The sequence below is a fragment of the Melospiza melodia genome, chromosome 1 (genome assembly GCF_035770615.1).
Source record: "Melospiza melodia melodia isolate bMelMel2 chromosome 1, bMelMel2.pri, whole genome shotgun sequence".
Taxonomy (NCBI): domain Eukaryota; kingdom Metazoa; phylum Chordata; class Aves; order Passeriformes; family Passerellidae; genus Melospiza; species Melospiza melodia.
In genome coordinates this window covers 162,362,413-162,387,184 of record NC_086194.1, presented here as the reverse complement: position 1 = coordinate 162,387,184, position 24,772 = coordinate 162,362,413, and the positions used below count along the sequence as shown (strand labels likewise).

The window sequence follows — 24,772 nt, the reverse complement described above, 5'->3', positions numbered from 1 at the left end:
AGATACTACAGTCCATTTTCTGTCTGAGGTTCAATCCATAGGGTGCTGAGAGCTAAGAGTAAATCTCCTTTGCTGTACCCAGCCACTTACTTCCCCATCTCTTAAGCAAGATTTAAAAGAAAACTTACAAGTTATTCTGTTTGCCTTTTAAAAACTCTCATTGTTCTACATTACACACAGAACAACCTTCTCTGCTTCCCCTTCCCCTGAAGAGCCAAGACCATTTCTTCCCCTCCTTAGTAGGGAGCAGATGAAGGGCAGAACTTGGGTGCACATGATAAGAAACTGTGGGTGACTGTATGGAGGTGTAAAGTTTTACAGCTCACCAAGGCAGGGATTCCAGCACCTTCAAGGTTCCTTTACAACAGACTCCACCACAGGTTAATCAGAACACACCATCTGACCTGATCTTACTAAGGAACAAGAAATTAGAAAAGACTTTTCTCTCCTCAACACCATCCCATAACTCATTCTCACAAATCCCAACAACCACTGGGATTTAGCAGCACTACAGTATCAAAAATAATTAAAACGTAATAATTGCATCAGGCTTTTCAAATATTCAAAAGGCATTGTCTGTTATTCACTCTGCAAGCCCTGCTGCTGCTTTTGTTTCCTATGTGAGGGTGACAGTGGAGATCCATGTAAAGGCACTGACCACTGATCCATGCAAGGCACTGACTCTCTTCCAGCAGACCATGGGAACACTGACTGCTCAAAACTCTCCAGCCAGACTCCAGCTACAAAGCCAGACAACTCTCCAAAGTACTCAAACCCTGCACTCCGCAGACCAACAACCTAGCTTAACACCAAAATCAAACACTTTGCAAGTGCTGGATGAGTGCCTTTTATTATCTAATCAAAAGTTATCCTAATCTTATTTCTAATTCATATCTAAGGAATGCATTCCAAACTGCCTGCATATGCTTTTAGCTACTGGCACAAAATACCATTGAAGTGCATACTGTAGTCTCCTTGTTATCTAGGCTAAATATGTTGAGTTTAGTAAGCATTTCTTCACAAGTCATTTCCCTCACCACTCAGAGATTACACATTTTGCAATATTACATTTTTTACTCACAGAAAGCCCAGTTCAAGGCCATAATTTCATTTTCAAAGGCCCATGTGCATCATGTTAAAATTAGCTGGCTGAATATGCAGTTTGCAGTTATGAATTCCAGCTCGTACAACTTTATGATCTCTTATTATAATGGAAACAGGGATATTATTCTGAAAAGTCTCCCTAAATATTAAAGAACAAAATTGCATAAAGTGACTAGCAAGTGTCCAATTTCTCACTTCTGAAGAGACCAATCATGTTTAGGTGCCTTAATGCTGATTTAAACCATAATCAGTCAGGAGTAAGTTATGTTTCATAAACTCACAGCGTTAAAACCGAAGTTGCAACAACAGAGTCCAGTCAGCACTGGTTTAATACATCCTATAGTAACACTCATCTAAAATTTATCCAAAACCTGCATTTCCTAACTTCTGAGTTCATATTTGCTTTAGTTTCCTGTATATATCCACAAGTTAGCAGAATTTCTGAAGATTTTTCACAACTACGTCATTCTGTGCAAAAGTCACCACATCAGTATTTGTTATTTAGGGTATTACAGCTGTGCTGCAGCCAGTACACACCAATCTAAATGAGCATTTGCTTTCACTGCAGACTATCTTAAACACAAAATAGCTTGGAATGCCATGAAATTACAGGAAGGCTCCAAACTTACAAATACAAATGTACTTTAAATGAATGTTTAAGCACAGACAATGTGGATTAAGATTAATACATACATACTTTCATATCTTTCTATTATTTGCTAACAAAAGTCAAAATTTCAATTTAAAGAAAGCAGGACATGTCAGTTCTACCTCTGGCACAACATATTGTTTTGAAATTCAAGGCTACATGGTGATTTTCCCATGATTCAAGGCAGAAGAGCAATGGTAGACCATTGCCTGGAAATTTTGACTGTAGATTTCAGACTTTTAAAACCCATCACTTGAGCCAATAGCAACAGTGGTAGTAGGCAGTTGTCTTCATGTGCCCCAGCAGCAGATAAAATACATACTTTGCCAGCAGGTTTCAAGTTAGTGCTGACAGCAGAGAAACACAAGCTCTCTGACTCCCTGATTTAGTTCTATCTTTTGAAGGAAAAAATACAGTCCAAATTCAAGATAAAACTAAGTATTTTTCTGTCATTTTTAGTAAGCCTTCATTTACAGATCCAAAAGTGTTAAGACTACCCTCTGCACCCCCAGTTCTACTGGGTCTACTCAAAACTGTTGATAATTCAAGTTGGACAGTAGATCTTGAAAAAACTCTTAACCAACCCACAGTCTTTAAGAACAGATTGAGAATACACTTGGAGAAGACTCAAACCTATGTAGGAGAGCACTGTCTCATCTCCCCCCTCCATCTACACAGGAGAGAAGTTTGCCACAGCACTCCAGACTATACAGACCAAGAGGAACTGAAGCAGGAGACTGATTGCTTCTCCAGCACTGAGGGTACGTGGTCACTTTTTCTCCTGCAGATACATGAACAGCTCCTCAGAAAACTTTCATCAAAGATTTCTTTCAAAATCTCATTTACCTGACCTGCTATATACTTTAATTATTAGGCTGCAGAAAGAGCAGCTTACAGAAAATTCTAAACAGAAATACAGAAAATTCTAAACTAAAGAAAATGAGAAGCCATACAAAGGAACAGCAAAAAACTGGAGAAAATAAAATTCATCTCCCAAATGCAGGTTTCTTAACGTAGAGAAATGGTTGAAAGTAGAATACCCATAAAATCTCCATGGAACTGTCTGGATAGGGCACTAACCACTGCAATCCATAAGAGAAGAAAAATTACTGCTGATAAGAGGAGCAACAACCATACAGGGAATGGCAGTTGGTGCAGTAGAGGGGAATGTGGGGCAGTAATTGAAAAATTTCCCTCCATGTAATAGTCAGAAGCTACTTACTACTGAAACTAGTCATAATGAAATCTCCAGCTTGTCAGGAAATGCCTTAACTAAGCTTCAGAGTATTTGAAGCTGTATTTCCCTCAGTGTCCCCTAACAAAGCCATTCTTTCTGCACAGAAAGTTCTCACACACAGGGTTAGAGACTGAGCATGCATGATTTGAGAGACCAATACCTCCACCTACATACCAGACTCACAAAATGAAAGGACATGAGTGACAGAAAGAGAAACCTACACGAGATGGATGGGCTGGCTTGAGCAGGGGATTGGGCAAGATGACCTCCAGAGGTCCCTTCCAACCTCAGCCATTCTGGGTTTCCATTACACTCTTCAATGTTCGACAGCCTCATTTCTAAGCCATTTTTCTGGAAGATGGTTTAAGTGAGTTCCTCTCAAGGAAAGAAGGAATTGGAATGTGAGTTTCCAGTATTCTACCAAAGAAAAAAATCAAAGCAGAAGGAGCAAAATTGAGAGGAGAGTGTGAGGCAGGACTAGCAGTACTGGTAAAGAAAAGACTAGCACAGAGAACAAGAACACAGGTAGCACCAGAACTATCACTTCTGAGTGATTTTTAGAGTTTCATCTTATTTTCTATTGGGCTTCTGTTAAGAAACTCCAAATTAAACTGCAATACTTGAATTTAGGTCAAGCATCTTCCCGTTCCTGAGTAAAGTCATCTGAGGTTGTATTTTAGAAAAGAAAGGGCTGTGCTTTTTAGTCTGGATTTAAACATTTGCTTTATCCGCCAAGTAATGGGAAAAAAAATCTTCAATTATCTGTTTCTCCTTGCTTCGTTTTTTGGGTTTTTTTAGTCAGTTGAGCCAAGAGTATGTCTGTTAGATTACAAACTATGCCTGATGAAAAAACCCTTGTCTTGTACTACAAACCATTTCCCTGTAGGCTATGACTGTTTGAAATAAGAACAGTCAGTGGCCCAGGAGACACCTACCAATCCCATGGAAAAGAAACCCAAGTCCATTACATTGTAGAGAACCAGAATGTCAGTAGAAACAGACCATGCATGGTCTGAACACCCAGCTTGAAATATCTCAGTTGCTGAGTGCCCAGTCTGAAACATCTCAGAGGCTGTATTTCCAGTGAGTGGGTGATGCACACATTCTGAAAGCAGTCATTTCAGAGTGGGTACAGGGAAACTGAGGCACTTGGCATTACTAACCACTTTTGAAATTGACTGTATTATTTTATAATAATCACAACACTTTTCCTCAACCTGAAACTCCCTTAAACTCTATTGCCAGCAGAACAAGGCCAACAGTGCTTTTGAAAGCAATTTCCTTACAGTACTTTTGAAAGCAATTTCCTTACAGTACTTTTTTTTCTCCAGACTATCAGGGGCAGGCTGGTATAAAGGTATAAAGATCCCAGTTTAGACATGAGAGCAGTAGCAGTGATCTATCTAACCAGGTATATCAACCATGGCACCCATACAGACTGCAATGTAAAGAATGGCATTATCTCTGAACACCAAATGACACTATGCTGAGCTAATGAAATAAACAGGTTCGCACACAGAATTTGATGTAGCAAAACACTCCAACCTGTGCTGACTTCCTTTGCTGTATAAAATCCAAAGTAAAATATTATTCAACAAATGGAGATGGTTCAATTTAGGCTGAGACACACAAGTAATACAAAGACACAAACTAAACTCTTATAGAAGTAAACATTTGCTATGAACCAGAAAAATAGTTTTATAGATGTCTACATATTTTTTGCTATTGTAAGATCTATACTTGATGCCACATGCAGCACCAAGACATGAAGACAGGTAGTATGCACACAATTTTCCCAAACAAAAATGGCATTTTTCTTGACTAAACACTAAGGCCTGTACCATTCCCAGACTATTTCCCACCCTTCTGACAAGAGACCAGCCCTTGACCAGCATCTCTTTTCTCCTTAACTAAATTCCAAGGTCATGGTGAGGATAATCTTTATTCTACCAATAAATGCCTACTTCATTTTGCAGAAAGACCAATTTAAAGTTAACAAAGACAATATAACTAGTAAGCAGAAGCACTGAAAGGAGGATAAAGCATTTACAAGATGCAATACTTTTGAGAAGCAACTCAAGCTCTGCTTCATCTATCATAATTCAACTGGCATTACTGTGATTTCCATCCAGAATAACAGTTCTCTCCAGCAAATGACTAAATCAGCATTCCTCAACACTAGCACAACACAAGCTCAAGAAGAACAGGAACACAAGTTATGTTGACAGACAAGCAGCAAGCAAACACCAAGGCTGAGGTTGAGATACATTTTTTTTGGCAACAAAGTGAGTTTCACAGTTCATTTCCCCAGGCACTCATCCCTGATGTTGCTTTTACGTTCCTCCTCTGCTGTCCATGAGGCAGGATAATACAGTCTTTCATAGGGTCACACTATAAATTGGATTAATGAAACAATTCAAGCTAATAATAGCAATCTGTCCTCCAAACCCAAATCCATGCCATTCCAGTAATGGAATCTGAAGTGAGGATATTCAAACAGTTGTACCAGTACAATTAAGGGAGTAGCAAATTGTAGTACAGTGCAGATGGGAGAAGGAAACTTCATAAATCAACTTGTTTGCCAAGAAAAAGGTAAAGGAACCCCACCTGTGTATTCTCAATGTGAGCAAAAGGCATACATTATCTTCTCAAAGAAATCTGACCAATCTCTCATAAAGTAAATAAAAAACCTCTCCCACGTTTTCCTAAATATATTTACAGTATATATAAAATATATACTTATAAATGCACACACACACTCACATATCTCTTCCCAGTGGATTTTAACATATGATGAAACTAAGGCTGGAAACAAAATTTACAACTAATTTTAATGGGAAAGAATTTTCCTATGACTAACAAAATATTTCTTGCCTCTGGAAGCATGGACACGTCTGCATCACAAAACAGAGCCTCATTCAGTGCCCCGAGCTGCTGCTGACCTTGCCTTCTCCAGAATGAGAGATGTGAGGGCTGGGAATATTTAAAAATAAGGGGTTTAGTGCTGTCCTTCTTCTACCCATTTTGTCCTCTCAGAACTTGATAAGGTAACATTGGAATTTGGAAAAAATTTCTTGAAATATTTTTCCCTAAAAGGAACAGCAAAATATTTGTTAAGACCTTGTAATTGCTATTATTTGATCTCTCAGAATACTTTGTAAAACCAGTATTTAAAATTAAGAATTTCATTTCAAGACTTTTAATGGGTCTTTACCGCTCTATAAAAGACTCACAGGCTGCTTTATGTATGATTTCCCCTGGAAATGAATTAACAAAATATTATTTTTATTATTTCAACAAGTTCAAGTCCTAATTTCTAACTTGTTAGATCTTTTTAAAGCACAATTTTTTCTGTATTACTCAAGATCTCTACTGGCACATTATGAATTCTGCAGAGATAATCCACGCAGTTTTTATTTACAAATCAACTGTATTAATGCTTTCTCTTGCCAAAACCCAATTCTTCTCATATTTTAAATTGCACTGACAGGTGAAAAACAAATATTTTAGTGTGAAGTGCAAGTCTGTCTCTAATAAAAGGCATGATTGTAATGAGCCAGCAGTAAATAATACCATTAAGTTCTTCTCAAGAAAAACATTGCTTCTGTTAATGAACCAATTATATTTCTCATCTCAGAGAAGCTCATTCAAGGAGTACCTTCATTAAAGTAAGTGCAGTAATTACTTAGAATTTCCTCTATTTAGGGGAAATGGGAAATGGGTTGGAAAGACTTTTCAGAAAAAAAAAAAATCAGTAAGATAGGAAAACAAGCCCTTTTCACCCAAGATCTTCAAAATTCTCAGAAACATTACTTCTCTGTCCCAAAGTGGAGGCAGCCTAGCTCAGAGCTAACAAGCCCTCATCAGAGCTTATTTAATCACTGTAATGCTTCAGTCAATGTTGCTGCCTTGGTTCTGGGCTTAAGCCACCATAGTTTCTGAGTCTGGTGCAGCTACATCTGAGCTGAAATCTAATTGCAGGGACTGACCTTGTGGCACTGCAGGAAACAGGAGGCACATGTGCATCAGCAGCGTGCTGGCCGGACACGGCCGTGACCTGGGACAGAGCAGGGCACAGTCACCTCCTAAAGTGGCCAAGAGCTCACCTCAGACCCTCACTGCACATGGGTCGGTCCTGCTGCTCTGCCCAAAGTGCTCAGCAAAGCCAGGTGACCACTGAAGTGCCCAGCAAAGCCCAGGGACCTGCTCTCTCTGCAGTGCAGCCAAAGCCCCACAAGCAGGCTGCAGTGTGCATGAGCCCGAGGACAGGGGAAAGCAACAGAACTCACATCAAACAGGAAGGTAAGACCAAGATAATCCCCTCACTCCAAGGCAATCCATCACTGTCTTATTTCAGCACAGTTCAGTGGTCATAGCTACATTCACACACATAAAAAACCCCACAGAATCCAAGCTAAGCTTCCACAACCAACTGCAACAGCTTCATGCAGACACCAACGAACACTCATCAAGCACTTAAATGTTAACATTACCAACCCAAAATGAAACAGATGGGGGAGGAAAAATGCCAAAATATGTCTGGTTTTTCAATGCCCAGTATTTTGATTAGATGCTTAAAAACATTTTTTTTTTCTCTGAACCCACACAGCCTCCCAATCTAAATTTTGGTATTTCTGCTTCTACAACCCTTGGCATTCCTGACTTCAGAATTTAGAGAAGGTTATCTGCAGACAGAGCATGGCTGCTCTTTTGCTAACCAGCTGGGGCATTGGCTGTGCTGCAGCTGAGCAGCAAGCTCAGGGTGGGAAAACAATCCAGTTTTATAGGCAGCTTTTGAGACAAATCTGGCTGGCAGCAACTCCACATTTTTGCACCACTGTGAACAAAGCAGTGAAGTCTCTTAAAAAAGAGCTGACACTGGTCCATACACATAAATGAATAAAAAAAAGACAATTCAGATGCATTATATACAGCTGACAAAAGAAAGGTTGGTGTTTTAAAATCAGAAACACTGATCTGTAATATTCTCAGAAATGTGAAGGTTACTTGAAATTGATATGAGTATCATCTCCAAAGTTAATTTCTGCAAATGCAGATATTTCATGTGCTTTGGACATTTTCCATTTTCTGCTGAAAAGAAGTGACAGACAGAAAACAATCAAGGTTAAACTAAAGGAATCTAGAAAAGTAGTGTCTCGTGTAAGCAAAGGTCAGGTGATGTTCCCCAAGCAAACATCCCATTCATTATGAATCACATACTGAGGCAGCCCTTGAAGTGCTAACCATGCCACAGTACTAAAGCTACTGCTTTCAGAGCCCATAATTCCTCAAAATGACTGAAAAAACCCCCAAAACCCTGACACAAAAAAACCCAACCCACATAATCCTCTTACACAGACAAGGCAAAGGCAAAGACTACACACAAACTTTAAGTGTAATGAAAACCAGCATTTCTTTCTGCCTCTAGCAGGCTTCCTTTGCATAAAACCTCTTCTGTGAATTGGCAGATCTCTTTTTGGCATGGATTGCTGGTATGTGGCATTCATTCTGCTGCTTGAATGCTGGTAAGTGACAGAACTAAATCTTTCCATTGCTGAAATTTCACTTCCCACAAAATTCATATAAAAAACTGTCATATTACAAGGACCTGCTACTTTCTTATCATGTGGGAAATGCATATCTCTATGTAAAAAAAAAAAAAAAAAAAGCAATGCAAGTCTGTATTGCCTAGGTCTCTTATACAGACACAAATATTTACGATTTTGAGAAGAAACAGGATCTGTTTGATGGCTTACAGTACACCACAGATGATAGTCTCTCAGTATGTTTTTTATATAATGCTGTTATCTTTGTCCATAGTAGGCAAGAAGAGCTTTGAGGGGCCTCATGGCTTCTCAAAGGGTAGTTTTCAAAAAAACAGGAATATAAATTGAAACTGAATGTGGAAATGTTCTGTAACCAGATAAGAAGTAAAAGGTTGCCTCTGTTTCAGTTTAACCAGAACTGGTAAACTATGACATAGCTATTAGTCATTGTGTTATTAAAATAAATTAAATTCAGAACCGTAAGACTCTGGTTGAGATTTTTGTGGCTAACATGCACTATTTGAGAGAATTTTCTCTCCTTTATACTGGTGTGTTTTTGAATTTTGTTCCATTTAAAATCTGTTTTTCTAGAAAAGCGATTCGGCCAAATCTGTACACAAAAGTATATTCAGTGGAGAAGCCTTGATTACCTTGAAACATCAGACCAGACTACACACCTCTAACAAAAATCTAAAAATACCAAGAAAATATAGAATTTGAATGAGTTATAGCATACCTAATTCTCTCAAAAACAGCTGTGAATTAGATCCACACCCACAAGTAATAAACTTCAAAAAATGAAGTCTTGTGAAAATGTCACATTAATCTACCCATGCAGTAAATGTCTACTCACCCACTGCTTACTAAGATGATTAGTAAGGAAATCACAAGTTAAACTTTATTCATCTGAAGAAAAATAGGAAAGAGGTTGCAAGGTTGATTTAACTCAGAGGATATTATTGTCACTTGACATTTACATGCAATGTATAATTCCATTCCCACTTACAGTCTGGGGAAAGCCTGTTAAAATTACTTCCTTAATGTGTGAACACTTCTTTGAATTGTGTTCTCTTCATCTGCCACCTTCTCCTTAAGCCAGCTGCCTCCTTTTGTTAAGTCTTTTTTAATAGGAAAGTTCATTATATGTAATTTAGGGAGCAGTTTAAGATGTTGAGTGCTACTGCAGATGCATGTTTCAGAAGCACTCTATAGTATCTGTTGATAATGTCAAAAAGGCAAAAGGTTCACTCACACATATGCTGAACAGCTTTAGCATGGGACTAATCAGAATGATCACATCTATCCCCTCATTCTCATCCACGTGGACCAGTCCTCCTTCCATTTATATGCCAGACTACTCTTCCCCTTTGTAAAAGCTAACACCTTTGTGGCAACTACAGAAGTTGCTTGCATGGAAACACTATTAGGAAGGCATTCAATTAAGTTTTGTCATCTAGAGACTGATCAGCACACTGTCCTGCTTAATCCTGTTGATGTGGCTTTCCTATTTCTTACTTTTCCTCATCCTTCATTACACATTTCTTTACCACTTACTCCTCTTCCCTTCTATTCCTTCTCATCCAGCTCCCCCATTCCCACTTTTTTACTCCTGAGCATTTGCTAGCTGGCTTTTTGATTCGTTCTCTATGTCCAAGTGCTATCTTCCCAGTGATCACCATCTTTGGGGGTCACCTCTCACTTTCTTTCTCCCTTCCTTTTATGTAAGAGCAGCTCAAACAGACTCATAGCTATTGGGTTGTTTTTTTTTTTCTGGCATAAAGGTCCATTAGCAAGGACAAAAACCCCAAGCTAAAACAACAATTAAGAAAAAGGGCATAAGTTCCCCAGTCATTAGAGGGAACTGCAGTTTGGGAACTCACCTAACACAAACACTGCCTGAGGGTGGCTGGGCAGACTGAGTGACAGCAGTGACTTGGTTACCACGTGCCCTACACACCAGGTTTGCTGTATGATGCTCATCAGTAATGTCAGACCCTTGTTCAATGCCTAAGAGGGGTACAGGGATTGTTCTGGCTTTTAGGTTTTTGTAAGAAGGGGCTGGCTGTATGCTGACAATTTGGCAGATGCATCCCTATCTTTAACAGCACATAGTGTATAATTCAGGCAAAGACTAAATCCTGCTAATTGCATTGTCCTTCAATAAGCTCTCTCAGTATTTCAAAGAAAGAACAACACAAATTACTCATGCCTGGAAAGTGGGTCTTACACCAAGACTGACTAAAACAGCTCAACTTGTGAAGTTGAAAATGCTAAAGGTGACTTGTCCATGATCTACCACTAACATCTTGAAGATTTCTGAACATATTGGGCTCTTTGATTATCAGATAGAAATGTAAGATCCAGCGCCTGAAAACTGCAACACAAAAGAAAACACAAGGTTGAACAGTTTATTCAGAGATAGGATGGATTCTTCAGCCTACCTCTTGCTGAACTGTGAGTTTCACTGTAAATTTTCTTTCTGTAAGCAGTTCTAGTAGCACATTTTTGAATCAGTGTAAAATTTTTTCTCTTCACATAGTATTAATCCCACTATTAATCACCAGACTACCCTCCTGCAGACATGGTTGTGTCTCACTCATAAACTTCATCTAAATGCAAATCTTCATTTAGTGCCCTGTGTGTATTTCAGTGGTTCAAACCATTTCATATCACCTGTAATTGTGGGATCACACCAACAGTTGTGACACTTCCTGTTTGTCAATTCACTAAAAGCCAAGGATGATATCTTTGCTGGTCTGTTGTCTCCTGCTGCCTCTTATTTCCCTTGTACACACATTTTTCCTGGCCACCTTTCTCCTACTTTTTCCAATCACCTACCACCATTACAGACAATTCACATTATTTTTAGACTCTTGTAATATAATTTCCCCAGGCACAGATGACATAAGCAAAACCAGAAGTGAATATCTACACAGGAGTTGGAGATATTCACACATCCTCACAAAACATTCCTGACACCTTTTTTTACAGAAGGCAAATTCATGTTTTGTGAACTCCAGTGACTTCCTCAAGGCCACAGTGTGATGCCAGTTTGAAAGCACAGTTAGTCCCAGCCTTAAGGACTCAGAAAAATTAGACTCAAGAGTACCTCAGTTATTTTATCTCATTCATATAATATGTTCCTTGTTCTTCTTCAGAGAAAATGGTAAACAAAATGAGAAGGGAAACAAAATAATCTATGAAAATTATAATTAAAAGTATTCTAAATCTCCAATTCAGACCACCAACCCCTGCCTATCCTCCAAAGGATGGCATTTTTCATAGGTTGCAGTGTCAGTAAGGAACACAAAAGTCTTACACACAATTCTAACTGAAAAAGCAAACATTCCCCTTTAAATTCCTGGAATTTAATCAGTACATATTACAATATTCATTCTTCACTGGAGCATCAGGGCTATATAACATTGGTATAAATTTCATAAAACATGTCATAAAACCTGGATTTGAGGCAGAGGGGTTTTTTTTAACTGAAAGTATTAAAAACCTCTAGTAATTAAGTCTATGTTCACTTACAAAATTTGTGAGTATCAAAAAAAAAAAAACAAGGTAAAAATTAGCAACAAAATCCTGAATTCTTGAAGAGACAAAGAGGAAAAGAAAGGAAAAATAAAATTTTTATAAGTGTCCTGTGTCTATTCATAGGGCTCTGGAGGAAGTTTCAGAATGATCACATCTACATAAGGGCTCCTTTCATGTTGTGACCAAACACTAAGAACATGTCAGCACAATGCTCACTTTCTACCCAGATAAATCTTTTCCTAGTGGAAAGAATCAAGAAAAGAAATATAATTGCTTTATATTCCCAATCTTTCTGAATGCTGCTAACCCCAGGGTTTTTTCTACTTTTGTGCATTCCTCCTCCTTCCCTAATTTTTATGCACACAATTAGATCACTGAAAGCTAAATTCTGATCTACTTAAATTGATAAAAATTAAAGCCTTCAGAATGGGTTCTTCAAAGCCCACACTACTTTCTATATATACTGTATGCCTCTACATTTAAGCAGGAGTTAGTAGTATTTTCTTCTTGCCACATTTCTGTAGCAGAAATATGATGATAAGAAAATGACAGATTTATATACTACAGAGAATATTTTCATACAGTAAATTACTCAGATAAAATATTCCTCTTTGGCTTTTGTTCAAAAAGGTTGATTTATCTTTGTGCTAAAGAGCCCACACAGGACCTCTGCAGTACTTCATAGTATTTCTAAGCTGCAGCAGACCATCAGCATCATTCTGCTCTGATCTCATGCATAGCAGAGGCCAAAGAACCTCACCCAGCAATTTCAAGCCTATAACTCACAGCTCTAAGCTCACTCATTCTCTCAAGGTTAACATCACTAGTGCACAGAGGGTCTCCAAAAAGGTCTGCACAGCATTTAAATCCCACTTATGATCTATTCTGAAGACTACTGAGATTTTATGAGGTCTAGGACAGAGAAATTTATAGTAACTATGGGTACATGAGGTAACCCACCAGGTGGCTGCAAATCTCTCTGACTCACAATGACCTTTGGGGGAGAAAACTACCCACTGCCTTAGAAAGATACATAAGAAAATGGAATAAATATTCACACATGCATATGCATGTATTTGACACCAGACACTATGTAAATACCACCTACCAAAAGCTGTGAAATAAAACTGTGCAGTTTTTATCTGAGCACTCGTAGGAGTTCTGACAAAATCCAGGTCTGTCCAGCTCTGACCTTTTGCTCAGGTGCACACTGTCAGTACATTTCCATGAGAACACACTAAGGACAGTTATTCTGTCCAGTTATTCAGTTAAGCTTTAAATCAAGCCTGGATTTCAGTCTGGTTCATACTCTCTAGATCAACCACAACATAGCAGCTTCATGCAAGAATAAATGTATAAATTTATTGCAATGATCTGTATTGATCTGATAATACAAATTCTCTTTCTATTCATCTCAATCCTCCATTTATATTCTCTTGTCACTAAATGCAAGAGCATGCAGAAACACCTCCAGATCCATCCTAGGAGTGAGTTCCAGAGTGCCACAGCAGGTGAAGCAAAAAGCAAAGACTCTGCTGCCACCTAAAGGGTTTCTCTGTCCTTGGAACTTCTGAAGTTGAGGAACAAAAATACTTGGATGCACCCAGCTTAATGAGCACCCAAACTGAAAAAGAGCTATCAGAACAAAAGCATGCTGCTTAAGACACTAATACAGCTGCTTAATATAGCTTATCACAGCTTAATTTAGCTGCTTTCCCCTCACTGCACTGTGCTCTTCTTGCAGTCAAAATTACAGCTAGGAAACAGTAACAACACTACATATTTGTTTCTTCCCACTTTGTAAGATTACAGACTACAGTCAGAGTGGGTTTGGATAAATATAAAAGAACAAAAATCTTTCATTACAAGTCATATTCTTCCAGATTTTGAAACAAGGCACATTTCCAAATTCTCCTTTTTTGGACTGCTTTGAAGAGCAGCTTCCAGAGCCAACCAGTGCCTTCCAGCAAAGAGCTCATCAGTGCTGGATATAAACATTGCAAGTAAAGAGAGGGAGAAAAAAAAATTAATCCAACTCTATCTTCTCAAAATGTTTATATTAACTGCAGAGCATAGTGCAAAAAATGTAACTTTTGTGTTTTCAGAAAAGCATTTCACAAGAACTCAACCAGTCTTTCTTGTTTCAAAGAATAAAATTACTTGAAGAAGAAATACTCCAAGTGTAACACCACATACTTATCTACTTCAAAAAAATACATCATTCTCATTGCTAGTTGAAAGGTTAAATATCTGTAAAACAATACAAGAAGCACAGCACAACAGAAGCATAAGTTAAGATTAAAAGCACATCTTCCCTAAAATGATTAATCTTAAGAAAGGGATTTGAAGGACAGCAAAATTAGTATTTTTGAAAGGAATATGGAACATTTTATTTCCCATACCACAAAATACAAGCTTACTTTGGGCAACAGGAAAAGAACTTCCCAAGAAAGATGTAATTTTGGTGCCTACACTGAGTTTGTGCACGTCACCAATCAACACCACAGACACTGGTGTAGCAACAAAGCAGTCAGTGAACAAACAGCTTCTGGCAGAGAAAAAACTGGGGTTAGAATAAAACTTCCTCTGTGAACAGCATGGTATCATGAGGGAATTCTTGCAGCTTCACAGGAAGCATCTAGTAGAGTCTAACACAGAAGGATGAACTTCAGGCATCATTGGCCTCTCTTCATTTTCTACCTCCTCATAACTAAAAAACATTTCTGTATAGCAAGTGTCAGTGAAAAGCCATTTATCTCCAGGTTGGACTTTGACATTCTACACATATATCCTCCAACAAGAAAACAAAAAAATCTACATTTAGGTTCTCCACTAAGAAAAAAACTGTATTCCTATAAAACTTTGCTTCTTTCTTCTCACAAGCACCTTCACAGATATATGGACCTAAGCATGAAAACCAAGGTCTGATTCCTCATGAACTGTCCCTGCAGCACAGACCACAGCTTTGACCATTACGAGGCCACTGTGAGCTGGACACTTGACCAAATCACCATTTGTATGTGACAGAAGGCAGGATGTGCAAGAAAACATCTTGACATGGCTCATCTTGCCTGGACAAGGATAGGGCAGCAAGGCAAAGTTTATCCTGCTTATTTCCTCAGTCACAGGACTTTCATGCTCACTCCTCTTACTCAAGCAAGTCACAAAGTGTCATCCCAGCCTATTTGCTACAGCCTGTTCTCAGGACAAGTACCTTAGGTTTGGATTATTTTTATGAAGCACAATGATCTCTAACACCATGGAAACTAAGAGATCATAAACATTTTAGAAGCACAGGTGTTCTGGATCCCAGAACAATTACATCATAGTCATTTCATGCACAAGAACCTTATCAATGTCAAGATTCATGTTATGGTATGATACTGCAGGAATCCTGCCTTTGAATTTCCAAGTTAAAATAAGGTAGGGGGGAAAAAAGGAACAAAGAAAACAACCAAATAATTTGATATTCAAGCACAGCTACAGAGTCCATTTTCATACTGGAGTTTATACCATTCCAATAGAAGTTTTAGGTCAATGACAGAGACACTTGCATAGAAAGGGCCCCTCTCTCAGGGATGAACAAACTTAGAATGTTCAAGTCTGACTGTTTTAGGCTGCTGCTATGGGTTCAGAAAGTCACTCCAAAGAATAGTGGCTATTCTATACAAATTCATCCAACTGTCTATCAAAAGGCTGACAATAATTTCATAAAACAAGGCTAATTGCCAGATCTGTATGCTCCACACTTCGTCCTATGTCAAAAACCCTCAGCAACATTTAGAGCTGTTCTTGCTAAAACCATTCTAAGTGAGCAGTGATAGAAGTCAAAGTAATGTGGAGAATCTCACAGGGTTAGAAGATCCTACATTATCAACTACTGTTTACACACTAGATCTCAATCAACTGGAGATGAGAAAGCAGCCAGAAAAGGAGGACATTGCACATATAAGATGTAGTGGTGCATACTGCATGAAGAAAAGTACAGAGGCAGCCCTGGGACAGGGAATCAGACAAATGGAGTAAGCAGACAGAACTGAGGTAAACTCTGCTGGCAGAAGGAGCAGGTTATGTAATAACCAGACAAGAAAGAAAAGCCAGAGCTGTAACTCCAACTCAATCTGGGGAATATGCCAAAGAATTGTATCACTGACATTTTTAGGACCCCTGGGCCTGTTCTGTACACAGTGGTGAGCAGAAAAACCCTTCAAAGGATGGTAAGAAAACAGGAGGAATTCTCAAGCAGATCCTGATACTGCTACAGGAAGATCACTGCTCTGTAATACAGATGGCAAACAGCCATGGGCAGCAGCTGACCATGACATTTCAGCAAGTTTTTGAAGAAAAAGTAGCTCTTTCTTTTGATCCTTAAGTAAGATTAGAATTCACCTGCAATAACTGCTTCCCAAAAACAGCTATTCCACATTTCATAGCCTCTACACTTCACACTGGGAAAGTGATGTGCGGCTGAAAGGGTGTTCCAGACATCAAGGAAGCATCTTGCTTTCCACAGAAAACCCATTCAGCTAATTAGACAAAACCCTAACTGTTCATTCTTGAAAATGCTTTTCAAAAGTTTAATGCTAAGAAATTCTTATCTTGCCTGTAGTTAGGATACTCTCCAGACCTCCAAGCTATTTCCCATTTGTACTGGACAATCATCCCAGTTTGGATTTCAGCCCAGACAAAAGTAATACTCCATCTAAAGAGAGCAGTTGTTGGACTGGAAGCCTGGAGATGACCATGAGTTAGATTTCTTCATTCAAATATCCACAGCTCTCCATACTTTACAATCCTATATTCTTGAGAAAGTTCTGCTGAAGAGTCATCTGAAACTGCCATCCTCAGCAAGCTGACCAAATTTACACCCAAAAATTTTGAGCAAACCTGAGAATGGATGTCTGTCATGGATATGACAAATTTGTCCTGGGCCAGCATATTCTTACCATAATCAGCACATCAGTCAACATGGAATTGCAGGTTTCACTAATTCCAAAAACAGATAATAAAACTTACGGTTCAAGTATTTGACATGGATGTCCATCAGTGATTTCTAAGTCTACAGAACTACTCCAAGTAGGTAAGTAAAGCAAGTTCAACCAAGAGAACTTAAATTAGCAGTGCAAACAGCTGTTCCTTTGTGTGCAGAGGTGCCAACACAGGACTTAGAGCACTACAATTCAGAGATGTTGCCAAACAAGTACTTGGGACAAATGACTTAATGAATTCTCTTTCTGCAATCACACTACTAAAACTCAAAACTAGAATGAGGCAAAACTTAGGAAGATGCAAATTACAGTAGAACTGAGAGGATTTTACTTGTGTTATAACTGATTTTGAACAGTGTCATCTTCAAATTCTCAAATCTATTAGGTCTCCAGTCCAGCAAAGGACATAAGCATGTGCTTTAGCTTTAAAATATTCAGACTCTTGGAAGGCTGATGGACCACTCACAAATATCAGTGTGTCCTTTCCTTCAGTATTTTACTAGCCTGGGCCACAGAATGTCCAAGAGTATTTTGAGTGTAGGACATACTGAAACCAAGTGTACACAGTCTGGTTTTTTGCTTACATAATTTACTTATATAGTAACTTTTCAAACTGCTTCTATACAACAGCAGTGTTCTGTAAAGAAAAGAAAAATACAACCATTAGACAGTGTCAGTACCTAAAAGATAATCAGCAGAAAGACTGAGAAGGACAAAAGGTTTATCTTTCTTTTTCACTCATTAAATAAATGAGCTTTTAAATTGGCTGTTTCCTTTTCACATTCAGTTTGGTGAAACTAATTTTTACCTCTAGATCCTTAAACCCTTCCAGGATCTTTTAAAATTCTGTCTCTTTGCTAGCACATGTTCATAACACCAATGCTCAGTGCTAAAAGTCAGCAGGTTCTCAACTGACAGGGAGATCTTAATCAACAATTTAACTTCATGGACATCAACAAAACTCCTTATAAAATAAGAGGTTTTCATTATCACGTACATTAAAATTATTCTGCACTCATTTAGCTATTATTAATAATAGCCTTATTAATAAGAAATAGCCTTATTTTTCTAGAGATTGTACAGGTTCATAAATAAGCAATGCCTGACCCAAACACTGAACACAAGTAATTTCTTTTCATAAACCATAAATACAGGAGTAGAACAAAATAAACATTTAATAAATACATTTAACAGTAAATGTTTTCAGGATTTTGTCAGTGGAGAATAGGAATTAAGAGAGGAAAAATTACTCACTGAACTAACTTTTCCGTCTTTTCAGTTACCTTAAGAAGCAAATGTAATTTTTTTTCATGTACTATGCTATGTACTTGCTATGTACTTCATTACTATTCACAAACAACAGCATTGTCCATTATGAAAGACTATAGGAACAAAATAAACACACAGAAAAAGTGCTTGTAAACTACAACAAACAGTTGCAACAGAATTCCTTGCTTCCACAAAGCCTGGCAATGGAACCTGTCAGAAGCTGGACAGTCAAATTTTGCAAAGGAAATAAAAGCAAATTACAAACTAGACAGAAAAACACAGAAATATATTATCTAACTCTATCTCAAAATTAAGTTAGTATTTTGCCTCAGAACATGAAGGCAAAGCAGGACAGACAAGCAACAGCTTTAGAAACAGAAATTGTTGCATATGAGCTGGAGGTAAGAGCTGAACAGTCAAGTCCAGCAGATGAGATGTGCTTATTATAAAACACCAAGAGTTTACCAAGCATGTCATGCCACAGAAACCCAGTATCCTTCCTGATGGCATTCTGCAAGGAGCACAAGAACTTGAAGTGTTCAAGCAGAGTTGTGGCATTCATATTTTCTGGGAAAATCCCTTTGCCCAGGATTTTCTCCTGGGAAGCTGAGAAGCCTCAGAGAAAAAGAAAAACAAATTCATATGTCATTTGCTTCTCCTGTGTTGTGCTCACATGTGGAATGTGTTTGGAGATTGTTTATCCAACAGGTGGTTGTTTCATTGGTTTTCTGTGAATTGTTTTCACTCTGGCCAATCAGGGTCAAGCTGTGCCGAGACTCTGGAAAGAGTCACAAGTTTTCATTATTAACTTTTTAGCCTACTTGTAAGTATCCTTTATGTATTCTTTAGTATGGTTTAGTTTAGTATTCTTTAATATAATATAGTATCATAAAATAATAAATCAACTTTCTGAGAACATGGAGTCAGATTCATCATTCCTTCCTGGCACGGGGCATCCCACAAATACAATACAAAGTGGTCAGGGTAATGAAAACCAAACCTTACAGAAGTGAGGACCTTCACTATCTGTTCATTCCATGTAAGTATTTCTGCAAGGAAAGGTGTAGGAGTGAAGAAGACAACTGTTGTAGGTGAAAATGTAATTTGGGAACACTAGATCAAAGAAGTATGACCTACACATCTGGAACACCTCTGTAGTGCCATGGGATGTACTATGATATCAGATCATGCTTGATAATTCTATAACCATAATTCAACAGGAAAGTTGCCTCTGCTGGAATAAAATGTGTTATGGTCTAGGTAGGAGCTATTTTCCAGTCACATGATGTAGCTTAACTGTAACCAGGTATTTCATCAGGAGTAATCTCCTTCTCTCAGGACAGAATGCTAAAAATGGTCCTTTTGGTTACTGAGTTAAGTGAACAAAATAATTTCAAGCTTTTAATTAAAGATTAATGTGTCAGAAGCAGATAAATGAGGAAGGGACATTTCCTAGGAGTACAAGTCACAGACTTGCAGCTGCAGACCTGCACAGTTGAGCTTAAGTTGCCTTACACCCTTCCCAATACAAATGAAACAGGGGCTTCTACTGAAAAGTGCAATTAACAAACAACTTTTAATTTTTGTATAAATAATTAATTTCTGTGGTCTTGGGGATGAAAGAATTCAGTACATTCCATGTATTTCTATGCATTGCTTATGACAAAGTAGGAGAGATGGTGACTGCTAAAGCAGAGGGAAATGGAACTGGTTCCATGAGCTTTATGTCAAAGGGGATCCCCAGGTGAGGGTTCAGACAAGCTTTCCATTTCCTCTTCCTGCTAGAAATGGCATGTCAATTGTCTCTGACAGCAGTATGGATAAAAAGGTGAAAGGAGAGAGAACTATCCCACCAGACAAGAGAAAAACATTAATCTTGATTGTACACAATCCTTGGCTTAGCTGAGTGCAAGAGTTATAATGAACAGCAGAGCTTTTCTTTCAGGAGATTCTTCTCCACTCTTTATTGAAACTATCAGGGGTTTGGAGCTTTAAAGTTTTTATTTTTCCCTAGTGAAAACATTAACACAGATCCAAGATAGGGAAATGGGTCAGCTAATGTTTGTCCTTGAAAAGTAGCTTTGCAGTGCTCCTTTCATTGTGAAATAGCAATGACAAGACTGTGGGCAGTAATTGGAGATTTAAAGTACCCCACTTTGGAAATGTCCAAATTGAAGCACCCTAAAAAAGGCCTGATTTTCAGGAGAGACAGCATTTAAAAACCTGCATCCCCTAACAGGTGTCTCAAGCTTTGTATTCAAGATCTTTAGCATTATTTTAATATATTTTGCCCTGAATGTCAAATAAAACAGACACAAAGAAGCAGTATGATAATGAAAACTCATTTTATTCAGCCACTTGAGGGGCCTTCTCCATCTCATTCAGCAATATTAAAGTTTCTACAAAGCTGAAGGGAAACAATCACTGGAACACAATTAGTCTTGGCTGTCACAAAAGCAAGGACAGTGTTTGCCAGGTATTTATGTGTTCACTGAATTTATCATTTAAATGAAATTTTTCATTTAAGTGAAATGATTGTAATGAAAACACCCTGGCCAGGCCAGAAGAGCTATAATAAAGATCGATATTAATAGTAACTAAGTCAAAATACACAGGTCTGGGACTCATCTGCCCCAAATGATTCAGAATGCAATACAAGAGAGAATATACTTACTGAAACTTTCCACAAGATCAAGGGCAACCTGAGTAGCCACATCCATCCCAGAGTTGATGTAGGACTGGCAGTTTTTCAAAGAAGAAAGAGCTGAATCAATAGCATTGAACGAGACTCTTGGACCACCTGACATCTTGAAAGTGTTACTCTAGAAACAACAGAGAGAACAAATTAAAAGCAGTTTGCACACAAAGAATTTGGGAGAGAAAACATAAGTTCTAATAGATAGCTAAACATAAAGCAGTGTCAACAGAATCACTGAAGCATTAGGGAGCAGGGATGAAAACTTAGCTCCCAAGATGTCAGTAAATTCAGTGAAAGTGCAATTCATCACAGGTTTTCAATTCACCTCCAATTCAGTATTAAGCAAAACTGCACCACTAAAAGCAACTGGCATTTTTCTCTGCTCATTTCTACCACTAAACCACAGTGAAGTTCAAACTCCACAATTACAGCTGCTTGAAAACTACTGCTCTATTTCAGATCCAAAATAAGATCCAAAAAAGCCCACACGCCCAAAAACTCGTCTGGGTTATCTAGGCATATAATCAATTAGCCTAGGAAGAAATATGGTTTCTCACACTCTATTTAGTTTCATCAGTAGCTGGCCCTTGGAAAAAATAATCTAACAAAGAGTCACTCTACTAAGAATGTACTTAAAACATTTAGCATCATTCTTAAATAAAAGCCCACCTTTAAAATGCTGTCTACTTCTGCCAAATATGCTACAAGCTTTTGGTACCCATCTTCCATTAGCACAAAATGAAGTCACCCAGGTACCATTGTTTATCTTCTTTACCACCCTCTGGCTCTGCAATACACACCCACAGCCTACACCCTTGTGGGGATTAGCTGCTCTGTTAGTAGAACCTTTAAGTGTTTTTGCTTATGTTATTCCTGTCCACACTGCTCACATCCATTGGTTTCTTCCCAGAAATCCCTAATTTCTGCTCTTCCTTCTTCATGCTTTGCCATAAACCTCTCAGTCACATAGCTACTGTGAGAAACATGAACCTGGTGTGAACAATTTTATACTTCAAGTTGCAGATTAGAAAAATTCTGTTTCAGCTTTAGATGCACCAAAGAAAAAGAAAAATAGACACAGCAAAGCAGAACTCTTAGACAGAAATACTGCATTAGTCCATGTAAAGAATAACTGGTATGTTCAAGGACTACACTGAGATGCCATTGGGGGAGATAGAGAGCAGAATCCACAAACAAATTTGGGGTATACCAGAAGGGAAAGAATTGTTCTATCAATAACAACCTTTAACAGGCTATAATTCAACAGCAACGTGGGAAAGATGTATAGAAAGTACAGTGCTTTTCCCATGATTTGTATCTAAGGCTGTATCTCTCTCTACTGCTTTCTCTGAAACTCCAGAACTCCACCATGTGATCCCCCTAACATGAACATTGCCACATTCCACACTAGTACCATACAGACTAGGACACCTGAACACCTGCTGTCTCCTAATGTTTATTTCCTATAATTTTCCTTTTTTCCATTTATAAAATGTGCTTGGACAGTCAATACGATCTTTTATTACACCATCTTTAGGTGAGGTGCTTCCAGCAACATTTTAACAACAGTTCAACCTCACCACAAACTGAACTTCTTAATTACATGCAAATTTGTCTTCCTCTCTATCCCTTTCTAAAGGTGCATCTTTCCACAGATGCAGGAGACTTCAACTACAGCTCTTGTTATGTCAGCTCATGCTCTCCCTGACAGAAGACTGTGACTGCTATCATTACAGAGCTTTAGAGCTGTCAAAGTGACAACAGAAGACAAGGCAAAAGTTCCTTATAGAACTCACTGAGAGTAAAGAAAAAGGATGCTCTTGAATATTTAATAACAAATTCCTTCAGCTAGTATATTATTTAACTTTTTTTTAAGGTACTTGTTTGCCATCTTAGCAAGACTGTTTGCATAGAACCTCTGTGATCCAAACGTACACTACTGAATAGTCAAATGTTAGCAGCTTCATCTTTCTGAGCCCATTTTGTGCATCAAAGTTAACAAATAGAGCCTAATTCCCCTCTTGAACTTGGTAAATCCTGCTGTTCTTTTGGAAATTTCACAGACACACACTGTGAAAGCAGGAATCTGAAAAATAAAAAACAAAAAAACAACATTGAAAAGTTTAAAAGGCTCCTTCATTCTCATGAGCAAACTACACAGGAGCAGAAGTTACTGGTTATGACATTAAATCAAATCATTGCAGTGGTAGGTTCACCTCAATTTGTCTTTTGGAAAGTAATTTCTTTTGGATTAATTTTCCTTTTTTGTTTTTTAATAAAAGATTATTTTTCTTGGAAGCTGGTTGCAATCCTGTAATGCCCCAGCCTACCTGAGGAGTTCAGAGGAAGGCACTGGGATATAGCCTGGGCAGTGCATGGGAAAAACAACCAAATTACCAGGAGACTCAAAAACAATAATATAAACTTATATTTCCAAACTTTGGAACATTCAAGTAGAATAAGGTACTTGGCAAAATTTAAAACATCCAGACCAAAATAAAGCACTTCCCAAACTTTAGCTCAGCAAACTTTAACTTCTCCAGACACAAGAAGACACTGGAAGTTTTCAGTCTGACTTACAACACATTTTGAGAAGAATATGTAAGAAAACCAGAGAAAGAAAGAAAGAAAAAGAAAATGGGGAGAGAAAAGTAGATGGCCACCACCCCAGGATCCAGCATTGTCTCAACAACTTCTAAACCCTGGCAGTGGAGTGTGTTTGGCATATGTGTTGCTTTCCTTTTATCTCCTATGCTCTGCCACTTCAGGGCTTTCAGCTCCTGTTCCCCCATCACTTCCCAGCTGGCTCTTTTGAGCCTGTCAGCTGTTCTTCAGCTCTCCTGTAGATCCCAAGGCAAAGATTTCACTCTTGAACTTTCTAAGTGAATTCAACTTCAGCTTGGAGCTGTCCATTCTGCCTTCCAAGGGAGGGGCACATTCCTCCCTGGAACTGGTTTCACTGCAGTGTTTTTTCCACCACACTCTTTTCTGCCAGGAAATGGAAGGAAACTTCAGTGGGTGCCTCAAAGCACCTTTACCATGTGCAACCCCCAGCCCCTCTCTGCAGGAAACACAACCAGCAAACTCCATGCTGAATGGGAAACTACTGGGGACACTGTTTTATTTTTTTCTTTCAGCAAGTGATGTAATGGTCCAGACAGGATAAAGAACAAAAAAAATCTAGTTTCTATTCTGTTCGCTATTTTAAATATTTGCGGAAATACCTAAACTCTCTATGCTTCAATATCTCAAACTATGAAGCAGAGGTAAGAAAACAGTATTATTTGTTTCTGTAACAGCAGCCCTACAGGTGTTAAGTGCTCTCTGAGCAGCAGGATCAGTGTCCAGCCCCAGGCACACTCGGCGACGAGCGGCCACAGGGAGACCCTTCCCTTTTCGGGCAGGGGAGCAGCGCCCGCCGAGCCGGAGGCTCCGCGCCCCAGGGCCGCCTCACCCGCGGCAGGGCAGGCCGGGCAGGCCGGGCAGTCCCGCACCGAGACCCGGCCCCGCACCCGTCCCGCCGCCGCTCCCGCACCCCGCCGGGGAGCGCTGCCCTCACCCGGGGAGGGGACGGGGCCGGCGGGGACAGCCACGCTCGCCAGCGGCCGCTGCTCACCTCGTCCTCGCAGGCCGAGAGTGCGGCTGCCCCGGGGGCGGCCCCACGCCGCCCTCCCGGCGGTACAGGCAGGCTGGCGGTAGCGCCGGGCACCGGGGCGGGCGGAACCGCCTCATCAGCCGGCG

General features: G+C 39.0%; 1 protein-coding gene across 1 annotated transcript in view; it reads right to left on the bottom strand.

Moving 5' to 3' along the window:
* The window catches only part of NSMCE2 (NSE2 (MMS21) homolog, SMC5-SMC6 complex SUMO ligase), a 126,651-nt gene extending 101,888 nt beyond the window's left edge, over positions 1-24,763 (bottom strand). Inside the window, 3 exon segments of the mRNA XM_063174071.1 lie at positions 21,008-21,155; positions 24,648-24,665; positions 24,668-24,763. Of these exon segments, the coding sequence (XP_063030141.1) occupies positions 21,008-21,155; positions 24,648-24,665; positions 24,668-24,763 (262 nt within the window).
* Positions 24,764-24,772: the final 9 nt, after the last annotated feature.